The sequence below is a fragment of the Pongo pygmaeus genome, chromosome 15 (assembly GCF_028885625.2).
Source record: "Pongo pygmaeus isolate AG05252 chromosome 15, NHGRI_mPonPyg2-v2.0_pri, whole genome shotgun sequence".
In the NCBI taxonomy this organism is placed as follows: Eukaryota; Metazoa; Chordata; class Mammalia; order Primates; family Hominidae; genus Pongo; species Pongo pygmaeus.
In genome coordinates this window covers 77943543-77955889 of record NC_072388.2, presented here as the reverse complement: position 1 = coordinate 77955889, position 12347 = coordinate 77943543, and the positions used below count along the sequence as shown (strand labels likewise).

The window sequence follows — 12347 nt, the reverse complement described above, 5'->3', positions numbered from 1 at the left end:
ATTACACTTGGGTTTCCAATCAGAGGATTTTTGTTTCCTAACCCCATACAAGGGAGTCACTCTTATACAAGACAATCAGCTCTAAAGAATATCAGCTTTGCACAGCTATGTTTATAAGAGTGAAACTGAAATTCATCCCACTGCCTCCATCAACCCACCAGGGTCACACAAAGAATAAAGAAATAAAGTGAAAACATCCAGGCTTGGCCAACTCACACTAAATGAGACTAAGTTTTAAAATGTACACTGTACTCATAGAGGTAACATCTATTTAACAGCACATTAACATTGTCAGGCAAACATATTTGGTAAACAGGCAAGAAAAACACAAAGGTCATAAAAGAACCAATGCTAGGAAAAAGGAATACCCTAAAATGCAGACATTTTTAGAGCCTTACAAGTCATGCCTAGATATGATTAACTTTTTTACACATGATGGATTTAGTACCTTATTTTGGAAAATATAAGACCTAGCTATTTCCCTTTTGAGTAAGTTTCAGTTTTTGGATACGCAGTAATAAACTGAAGTGTTTTCATGTACATTAATTGAGAATCAATCTGTTGCCCTAAGAAACAGCTCCTGGAAAATGAGATATCCACAACCATTTTTCCCCCACAAAATGCTTTTTGCAATTAAATTTCATCTCAAACCTATTTGCGTGGTCCTATGATAGCATTTAAGTGGATACAATTTGTTTGAGCTATATGCAACATTCTATAGAACATTCTCTTTGCAGGAATTAATTAGGTAAAGGCCAGCTTTCCTTGATGGCACTCAACTTTTAATGCTGTGACCCATTTCTGTTATTTAGGTCAAAGGCAGGACACTTGTGGCAGGCATGTTACCAAAGCAATTGCTGATGACCTCTGTGCTCTTCCATATAAGACCCACTTTCTGATTTTCTCTATATTCCTTTCCATCATTATTCTTCCTCCTCCATGAACTTATCTTTCTTTGCAATTTCCCCCACCACTTTTTGCTGATGATAAGCATGAGCCTATTCAAGTCTGCCGGTGATGACGAAGGTTAACACTTGAGTCCTGATACAGGCTACACCACCAAAAATTTATCAACAAAGGTAAGCACATAGAATATCATACAGGTAACTTCATTTTGAAGATGTTTGTGAGATGAAATAGCCAATTATAACTCTAAGGGTCAAGGCTGATATAGAAAATAATGGTCTTTGATATAGTGAGACTGCTTTTTCTAGGTAGAACAAACTGGCTTTGCTGCTAGTTCCAAAAGAGAAGGTCTTCCAGATACCTTGAATACCAATTATTGGAAACAGAAACGTCCAATGTAATAATTTTAAGCAACCTACCATTCTGCTATATTTGGTTGGATTTCATTAAAAGTTTATATTCAAACTTCACAGTCACATCCTATATGTCTTAATTCTATATATATATCACACTCCACAATTAAGATGTGTACTTCCCTGTAATCCCAGCACTTTGGGAGGCTGAGGAGGGCAGATCACGAGGTCAGGAGTTCAAGACCAGCCTAGCCAACATGATGAAACCCTGTGTCTACTAAAAAACCCTGTCTCTACTAAAAAAAAACCCTGTCTCTACAAAAAATTAGCTGAGCGTAGTGGCAGGTGCCTGTAATCCCAGCTACTCGGGAGGCTGAGGCAGGAGAATTGCTTGAACCTGGGAGGTGGAGGTTGCAGTGAGCCGAGATTGCGCCACTGCACTCCAGCCCGGGCAACAGCAGAATGAGACTCCATCTCAAAAAAAAAAAAAAAAAAATGTATACTTCATCATTTGCATATATCTATCCAATCACAGAAGCCGTGGTCCAATCTCCAGGTTGGGGACTAGGCAAGTAGCTCCTGTTAGAGAGGCAGGTTCCCAAGTCTGCTACAATGAAAAGATTTAGCTGCATTGTTACAGAATAAAATTCAAAATGTATTGCCCTAAACCTAGACTTACTAGAAATATTTTTGAACTGTGATAAGCTGTTGCCACAAAGGAAAGCTGACATTTTCCCAGTGTAAGTTCTAGTGCTTCATTATATCCCAACAAATTCCCCAAGTCAGACAGTGTGATACTCCACATCCCAGACTGAGACACAATCTGCTCTTGATAAAACCAGAAACAGTCACAGAACGCTAGAAAGAATCCTTCCTGATTTTTACCAGAAAATAATGCCTGGCATTGGGTGACAGACAGGAACTTGTCAAAGACAGAAAAAGACATACCTACCTTCTGCAGATTGTACATGTTCACCACGTTTGGATAACTTACCTTTATACCTGTTCTGTGCGGAGAGTCTCTTCCTGACCATTTTCTACCCAGAGTGGGACGTATATGTGACAAGAAATAAACTTGTGAGGATAAAGAAGCATTATGCCACCACTTAGAGAAAAAAGCCTTCCTAGTGAGTGCTATACAGACAAACTGGAGGAAAAAGAAAGAGCATGTAGTATAATTCCTCAGGTTCTCTGGCTGACTGGGTTTATAACTACCTGTTTCAGAGTGAAACAGTATTTCCACATCATAAGTATGGCAACATGACTTTCAATAATACCAAAAGACTTGGTAAGAGCAATCTTATACCAAAACTTTCTCCAGACATCGTATCCTTCACATGACAGATACAGAGACATATGCTTATGTAATTAGATGAATGCGTATTACATAATTTTCTCTCTATATTGCCAACTTCTCCACTTGTTTCTCCTCAGTGTACCTTAAGAGAATGAAAGAGCATATGGGACCAAAACTACTGAGAAAAAAATGGCAAAAAGAACAACAACAGACAGCTGCACACAGATAAAAGGCTGAGAAATAAAGAATCAAAAAAACCACATAGATCTGGGGGCATAGCATTGTAATTGGTGTCTGCTCCCATGTGGTCACACCATAATGTGACTTTACTATTTTCTCAGATAATGTCACGCATCATTTTTCTAAAACCAAGAGGTAAAATGAGTCTGAATTATAAAACAAAGGCTGCATTTAGAAAGTCAGAAGGTTAGCAGGACCCACTAAGTCAGGGATTTTCAACAAATCTCTTTGCCACAGTTATTCAGAAATTTCAAGTGTGTGCTCAACTTTACTATGGTCACATCAAGAAAATAACATGAGAAAGATGTGGAGACACAGGTTATAGATGCCCACAGCATTGAAATGTCTCTACCACCAGTGCTAGAAGCACCTTCATGAAGTCAGAACTAAACCCACAAGCCAGAAGCATCACTAGTGGACACAATTAATAATCACAAGACTCTCTTCCAATAAAAACCAAATGCACAATATATACATATAAAATATACTCACAAAATAGAAAATACATACATACATATATACACACACACACATATATACACACATACATATAGAATAGCTATGTGTATATAAACCAAACAGATACCCAATAAATTTAGTCAGAGAGAATTTCTGCCCTATACCTGAAAGATACCCAAGAATGTTTTAAGCTTTGCTAATTGTAAAAAATAAACTCTTGAATGTCTTTGTCATTTGTAAGGCCTAAGAAATTCAGAGAACTCAAACTTTTTGAGAAAACAGCTATACCCTTTAAATAGCCTCAAAATTCTAGGCAAAGCAAAAGGGGAGAGTCTCAAAATTATTAAACAATTTGGAGTTAAATTCAATAAGATAAGGTGATTTAATTCATGAAGAACTGAAGCCCTTACAACAAAAATATTGCCTGAAATGGTTTGCTGCTGTGGTTATTGTTTCTCAGTCACTATTCTAATCTAAAGAAAAAACACAGGGAGTGAGCAAGTGGGCGAATATTTAGTGTTGTTAAGCAAGACACATCTCTTCACTCTTCTCATAAGAGCACTAGTCATTTATTTCCCAAGTTCCTGGAGGAGAGAATTACTTATGAATCTTTCAGAAGAGCCATGCTTTTACATATTGTCCTTTAAGATTCTCCAAATCTCCAAACATCTTGACAAAGTTCCAGTATGAAAGGTTGTTGTACTTACGATCATTGCACTGGTTTCCAGAATAAGAGGTCATAGAACAATCACAGGTGAAGCCCTCCCATTGTTGCATGCAGACCCCCTGGTTGGCACATGAATCTTCCTGGCAGGTGGTACTGGGTCCTAGTAATGCACAAGAAGAGGGGAAAAAAAGAAAAAGGAGAGAGAGAAGAAATGTTAAAAATTAGATTCAAAGAAATCACCTGAATTTACCATTCTCATGCCCCCAAACATTTGAAGACACACCACCAAAATTGTCAACTCAATCTCATGCAACAAGAACTCAGTATATACAAAAGATGACGGAAATACACACTTAGCCACAAACTATCAACAGTTACACACAGAAGGGAGAGGGCTGAACACACTGTTCTCCTTTGGGTTGACTTTGCAAAATAGCTTAATCTCTACCTTTCAACTAGAAAGATATCTCATTTGGATTATAGTATTTTTTAATGTAGGATGCTAACGCAGAAAAAAAAAATCATTCCCATGATTCTTATAAATTAAGGCACAGTGTTTTTTTAATCCTGAAACGAAAAGTCCCTATGTCTACTTTGTGACATAAAAAAAGATGTTTAATGATATTGATAATGATGAAGAGAAGGAAGAGAAGGAGAAGAAGGAGGATTTAGCAGCCAACATGTGTTGATGTTTTTTAGGGGGCGAGTACTAGGTATTAAGTAATGTATTTACATTATCTTACTGAGCTCTCCAGGTACTCTAAGAGGTAAGTAATTATGATTACCTCCACTTTACAGATTTTAAGAAACTGAGCTCAGGAAGGCACAGTAATTTACTCAAGGTCACACATTTGGTAATTGAAGGATGCTGATGTCCAACTTCGGTAAACTAACTCTAAAACCCATGCTGTCGACTATACCAGTGGTTCTCAACGTGTAGTTCTCAGACGACCACAACCTGGGAATGTGTCAGGAATGCAAATGCTTGGAGCTTACCCCAGACCCATTGAATTAGAAACTTTTGCAGGGAGGCACACATCTGTTTTTATGAGCTTCCAGGACATTCGAATGCAGTGTGAAGTTTGAAAGCCATTGCACTACAGCACACTGCTGCTCTAGGTATTCTAAAAATGAATTTTTTCTTTTTTTTTGAGACAGTCTTACTCTGTTGCCAGGCTGGAGTGCAGTGGCACGATCTTGGCTCACTGCAATCTCCGCCTCCCAGCTTCAAGCGATTCTCCTGCCTCAGCCTCCTGAGTAGTTGGGATTACAGGCACACGCCACTACACTCAGCTAATTTTTTTGTATTTTTAGTAGAGACAGGGTTTCACCATGTTGGCCAAGATCATCTCAATCTCCTGACCTCGTGATCCGCCTGCCTCGGCCTCCCAAAGTGCTGGGATTACAGGTGTGAACTACTGCGCCCAGCTAAAAATGGATTCTCTTAAATGGAGTGTGCATGCACTGGAGTATGCAAAAGAGAATCATTTGTGCTATAGAAAGAAAATATTAGAAATTGAGTTTCTTTTAATTAATTCTAAATTTTTTCTATTTCTGTGTGTCTTTCATATGCTAATATATAAGAATAATAGTACATGTATATAACTTACAAGTAAGTTTACCTATTTTGAAGGCATTCTCAAAATCTTTTACTGATATGTGGGGGCATTAAAATTTTTTTGATGATCTCTGTCTTACAGATTGCCATTAAACTCTTTCGGTCCGCCTGGCACTTCTCTTCAACCATTCTCTCTCTTTTACTGATATTTTCTGCCTTAACTTCGGGATTACAGATAAATCTATACCTTTAGGATTATCTGAGCTCACAGGAAATATCTTAATATTCAGTATAACTCCATGAATTTCCCAGAGAATCTCAGCAAAGGAGATGAGCCCTTTGACTCACTAAATGTATTAGTCAGGAACTAATGCATAAAAGCACTTGACAGGGTAAAACATATAACCATTGCAATAACAGCGTATTTTACAGTTTCTAACGTAAGCCTCACAAAAGCAAGAATATTGAAATGAAAGAACACAGGGTCCTAAAGATGCATGTTCAAAAGAGATGCACGACTACAAAGGGTTCGTCTTCTGGGTGGCAAGGCATTTTGTATTTATTCATGAAGGGTGGAAGCAGGACAGGCCATCACTCATAAGACAATGCTATAAGGATATGACATAAGAAAGTTCAAAACAATTACTAACACTGGGGTTACAGTACTGCTGCTGGCTTTCTGCAGCTTCTATTGGCCATGTGGTTCCCCCATGTAGAGATGAAAGGACGTATGTGGTCATGTTCTCAGTGGGTCTTAAACTTGAGCATTGTGTTATACAAGTTTCATTAACAATGGTAAATCAGGACAGCTTCTTTCAAAGGATAAAAGCTTCTGAGAAGTCCACAGGGGCTCCCTGGCCAAACAGCTCTCACCATACAATTGGCTAGTAATTCAATTGTACTCAATAATCAGAAACACATGGAAGGTTTATGGAAGGTTTTACTGTAAAAGGCAGTAAAACAGCAAAAACTCTGGGAAAACACAATAATTCTTTGAATGTTGATTGAATCTAAAGACGAACCCTTTTCCACGTCTTTCGCCTTCCCTCTAACTGCCGTATTTTAACCATTTTCTAAGGACCAGCCTGAATGCCTTCTTCAAATGAAACATTAGTCAATAACTTCAAACAATAATTCTCCCGCTTTGCTGTGGCCATAGCAATTATTATCTGCATCATTAATTTTTGCATATCATATTCAGTTTAGCACTTTATTACACATTGCACTGTCTTCTCCTCATATAATCCTCTAATTGCTTCATGTTTTTACCATTTTATCATCAAAAGTTTGAAAGCTGCTTGTTATTAGAAATCAGGTAATATTCTCTGGTTAGGTCCTTGTGGCACTAAGTCTATTGTGCAGATGCAGAAAGTGTTTCAGTAAATGTTGGGGTGATCTGAATCGTAACCACCCCTGATTTGCTATATCATGCTTCCAAAACCTGAGTGTAGGAGCATGTCCGCACTCTGCAAAGTGAGCAATCTTTTCCTTTTGTCAAAAGTTCATCAGGGACCAAATACAGGGCGGGGATTATAGGTTATTTATCAATTCCACTGAATTTGCTTCACTGGCATTAAGGGGCAAAGGCCATGTAGAATCAGTTAGTACCGGAAGACTGACTACATTGTAAGCATCCAAGAACAACTAAGGACTTAATAGAACTTTCAACTTCTCAACAATCTGGAACTAACCTTGAACCTCCTTTCAAGATTGAGCTCCTAAGAGCCCCTGCCTCCTTCTTCAGTCTCATTTCTTACCATATGTCCCTAGCTCACAGTGCTACAGCCCTCTCCTGTTTTAGTTCCTAACATAATGATTCCCAGAGTGTTGCTCCTAAACCAGCAGAATCTGCATCTCCTGGAAGCTTATGAGAAAAACACTTTAAGGCTGTACCCAGACCTACTGACTGGGGGCGGAATTGAGGAATCTGAGTTGTAACAAGCCCTCCAGGTGGTTCAGACGCCTGCTCATATTCCTGGACCACTGCCTTAACACTTCATGCCCACTCCTATCTTCAAGTTCCTTTGTGCTTCCTGCTGGACCCATGGCCTTCATTGTGCTTTCTCCAGATTCAAATGACTGTTTCATTTTTATTCTTTGAGTTTCAGCTCAAAATGAGCTTTCTCCAAACTATCCTACTTAAGGAAGCCCCCATTAGCAGAACATTTACTCTTCATCATGTCTTCCTATTTACTTAACTAATAACAATTACGTGGATTGTAATTAAATTAATTTCTTTTTAATTGAAAGATAATAGTTGTTTATATTTGTGGGATACAATGTTATGTTTTAATATATGCTTACAACACGGAATGGTAAATCAGACTAATTAACAAATCAATCACCTCACATACTTAGCACTTTTTTGTGGTAAAAACATTTAACATCTATTCTTCTAATGATTTTGAAATTTAAAATACACTATTATTTGCTGTAGTCACCATTCTATGCAATAGATTACCAAAGCCTATTCCTCTTGTCTAATTGAAACTTTGTACCCATTGATCAACATCTCTTATTTTTCCATCCATCCCCTCCCCCAGCCTCCTATAGCCACTCTTCTATTCTCTATTTCTATGAGTTCAAATTTCTTAGAATCCACATATAAGTGAGATCATGTGGTATCTGTCTTTCTGTGCCTGGCTTATTTCACTTGGCATAATATCCTCCAGGTTCATCCATGTTGTTGCAAATAAGAGAATTTCCCGCTTTTTATTTTTTTTATTTTTTTTTTTTTTAGATAGAATCTTTCTCTGTTGCCAAGCTGGAGTGCAGTGGCACGATCTCAGCTCACTGCAACCTCTGCCTCCTGGGTTCAATTCTCCTGCCTCAACCTCCCAAGTAGCTGGGACTATAGGCACACACCACCATGCCTGGCTAATTTTTGTATTTTTAGTAGAGATGGGGTTTCACCATGTAGGCCAGGATGGTCTCAATCTCCTGACCTCGTGATCCACCTGCCTCGGCCTCCCAAAGTGCTGGGATTACAGGCATGAGCCACCACACCTGGCCTTCCCACTTTTTTTTAAGGCTGAATAAAACAATCTGTTAAGGGACTATTATCTAAAATACATAAGAAACTCAAACAACTCAATAGTAAGAAAACAAATACCCCAATCAGAAAATGAGCAAATGTATTGCATCGTGTACATATACCATGTTTTCTTTAACCATTCATCTGAGGCTGAACACCCAGGTTTCTTCTAATTCTTAGCTATTGTGATTAATGCTGCAATGAACATGGGAGTGCAGATATCTCTTTGGTATACTGCCTTCAATTATTTTGGATTGAAACCCAGAAGCAGGATTGCTGAATCATATGGTAATTCTATTTTTAGTTTTCTGAGGAACCTCCATTCTGTTTTCCATAATGGTTATATTAATTTACATTCCCACCAAAAATGCACAAGTGTTCCCTTTTCTCCAAGCCTTTGCCAATACTTTTTTTTTTTTTTTGTCTTTTTGATAGTAGCTATTCTAATAGGTGCAAGGTGATATCTCATCATGGTTTTAGTTTGCGTTTTCCCAAAGATGAGTGATGTTGAGCATTTTTTCATATATATGTTGGCCATTTGCATATCTTCTTTTAAGAAGTGTCTAGTTAGATTCTTTGCTCATTTTTTGATTGGGGTATTTGTTTTCTTATTTTGAGTTGTTTGTGTTTCTTATATATTTTGGATAATAGTGCCTTATCAGACATATACTTTACAAATATTTTCTCCCAATCTATGGGTTACTTCTTCACTCTATTAATTGTTTTCTTGATGTGCAGAAGCTTTTCAGTTTCATGCAATCTCATTTGTTTATGCTGCCTGTGCTTTTGAAGTCACATCCAAGAAATCCTTGCCCAGAAACAATGCAATGGAGCACTTCCTGTACATTTTCTTCTAGTAGTTTTATAGTTTCAGGTCTAACATTTGAATCTTTAATATATTTTGAGATGATGTTTGTATATGGTATGAAAAGGGTACAATTTTATTTTTCTGCATGTAAATATCCATTTTGTCCAATATCATTTATTGAAGAGACCATCCTTTCTCCATTGTATACTTGTGGCACCTTTGTTAAAAAAAAATCAGTTAACCATAATGCATAAGTTTATTTTGGGGGTCTCTATGCTGTTCCACTGGTCAGTGCATCTGTTTTTTGTCAGTACTATTAAGTTCCTCACTGTCTTTCAAATCCTACTGGACCATAAGCCTCTCAAGGGCAGAAGCCTTGTCTGTCTTGGTCACCTTTACATCTCTAATTTCTGATATTGTATTTGGTATAGTGTGAGGGTTCTATTCAAAATATTCAAAACATTATTGAATAAAAGAAAGAACTAAATAACAAAGAAAAAATAAGGAAATTAAGCCATTCATTTAGAATTTAAAGCAAAATGGTTCTTGTAAAAATTTATCCCTAGAATTTACCAATAAGAGCTCACATAAGTAATCTCTTACTTGAAACTGTTTTTATTTACATTTTTTTCTTAGGGTGGGTGGGATGGTGGTATTTAATTGGCCGTGTGTCCTTTGATTTCAGTCTCTCCAGATGCTGACAAGAACTCTTTGGTATTCCCAAGCCCAGGTACAGTATGTAATAACTATTGAATGAATGACAGTCTGGGCTAGACTCTAGAACAATCTCTAGACGATCATTTTGTAAGCTCCTATTCTTACTTCAACCTGTTTAAGTACATCCTTTCCTAAACAGAGCCTATTTTATGTCAATGTATTTAATGTATGCATTTCACATAGCAGTGTGTCAAAGAAATTAGAAAAACATGTCTTGGGGGAAAAAACCCAAAAGCTTCAACAGTGCTTCCCACTAAACATCTATTGATATAAAATAATCTTGTACAAATCAGAAACAGGATATAACAATGGACACAGCTTACCTAGCGCTTATTATGAGCCAGACACTATACTAAATGCTTTTAAGATATTAATTCTATTAATCTTCATAAGCACATGATGAAGCAAATATAATTAAAAGTAGTAAAGAATCAGAGAAACAAATTATTTTCTCATAGGAGATCTCCATAATTTCACATTTAAGTAATTTTTAAAATGTTGATTGAATCAAAAGGCAAAGATTTCAGAAAAGTAAACTGAGGCACAGAAAAGTTACATAATTTTCCCCAAAATCCATAGGTGGCAAGTGAGAGGATGAGGTCTCAAACCCAAGCTTGCTAATTGTGCAGCCCACTCACCTAACCTCTCACAGATGTGTGTAAGCCAGAGTGAGGAATGTGCATGTGTGGTGTCATTGGATTAATAAGAGTAACTTAAGGTATTTCTGACCTATAACTGGGAAAAGATGACATCTTGATGTAGGGATTTGTTTTTGTTTTTGTTTTTTACAAGGAAAACTGTCAAATACTATTTCAATTCAGTTAAACAGGAAGATCTAGTTTTGTCCAATTTTATGAACAGAAATCTGTATCAAATGTTATGTTTATAAGCATGGCAGACAATTCTAGGGACTTAACAATCATAATTTTTCATGAAACACTCTTCCAAACCAACATAAAATTCCAGACATTCTAAGATAGCACAAATCTGTTTAATTACATATTTATGAAGTCTTTATCATTGTCATTATTAATTATTAATATCTTAAAACATCCAAAGGCCTTAGGAAGTTCCTGTATAGGAATGGTATAAATTATTTTTGCTCTTGATATGTGAATAACTCTCACTAAAATAGTCACATATCCCTTTGAGAAAAGATGGTGACTTGCTTTGTATACTACAGAAAGTGACAAGACAACAGAAATGTGTCTGGAAAGACTAAATAAGATGTCAATGGTGTTAGTACTTTGGTTTCTAATTTCCAGTTTTGCTTTTAGTTTGCTGGAAAACATGAAATTGCATCTCATTCCCTTATCATTTTATTTATCAGATAATTCTGATGGCTGCCAAAATTTCCTATCATTTTTCTTGATTGTTGGATTGTTCTTCTCATTAAGAATTGTCTGATACAACCATTTTATGCCTGTTACTGCTCAAATCCACCCTTACAGCACGTGTACACTGATTTAGTCAATTCTTCTTCATGGCCTAGAAAATCAAAAGTTGATAGAGTATCTTTTATTGTTTGTAGGTCCTTGAAATAGACTTTCTTCCTAAAGCTCACAACACTAGTATCAGAATGCACTTTTCCTCTGTTATTGCCCAAATAAGATTTAACCAAACCTATGTCTCAAACACCCCAATTTGAAATTCATAAATAGTGCTAAAGCAGCACCAGCTAGTTCTAGCCAGACAAGAAGTGGGTGGAGAAATGTAGGGTGCAGTAGGCAGAGGGTAAGGGGGAAAAGGAGAAGTGACAGGCCTGGAGGCCATATCAAGTTTGTCTTCTCAATGTCCATTCCTTTAGAGGGCCAAGGCTGGTGACCCAGGAGTGGGGACCAGGTGAGGCTGATCTATCAACATCCACTAACTTTAATCACAAGGAGTGAAGGGCTTAAGTCAAAGGGCTTAGACTCTATTGGTATAACCTAAATGTGAAGTTACCATAGTAGAACTCCATGTTAACCAAAGGGTTTGCCTGTCCCAACAAACCACAGCTTCCATGGGAAGGAGCATTATAAGAGTTGCTGATATTGTTGGCTGTGTCCCCACCCAAATCTCATCTTGAATTGTAGCTCCTTTAATTCCCATGTGTTGTGGAGGGAACCCAGTGGGAGGTAACTGAATCATGGGGGTAGGTCTTTCCCATGCTGTTCTCATGATAGTGAATAAGTCTCATGAGATCTGATGGGTTTATAAAGAGGAGTTCCCATACACAAGTTCTCTCTTGCCTGCCGCCATGTAAGACGTGACTTTGCTCCTCGTTTGCCTTCTGCCATGATTGTGAGGCCTGCCCAGCCACATGGAA

At 37.5% G+C, this 12347-nt stretch overlaps 1 protein-coding gene across 16 annotated transcripts in view; it reads right to left on the bottom strand.

The window, feature by feature from the left end:
• Positions 1 to 12347, bottom strand: part of NRXN3 (neurexin 3) — a 1699552-nt gene that overhangs the window by 859676 nt on the left and 827529 nt on the right. For all 16 annotated transcript variants that reach the window (XR_008493626.2, XR_008493627.2, XR_008493628.2 and 13 more), the window contains one exon: positions 3963 to 4082. Coding sequence is in view for 13 of the 16 variants with exons in the window: in XM_054448164.2 (XP_054304139.2) it covers positions 3963 to 4082 (120 nt within the window). In the remaining 3 variants the exon portion in view is untranslated. The remainder of the gene's footprint in view (positions 1 to 3962; positions 4083 to 12347) is intronic.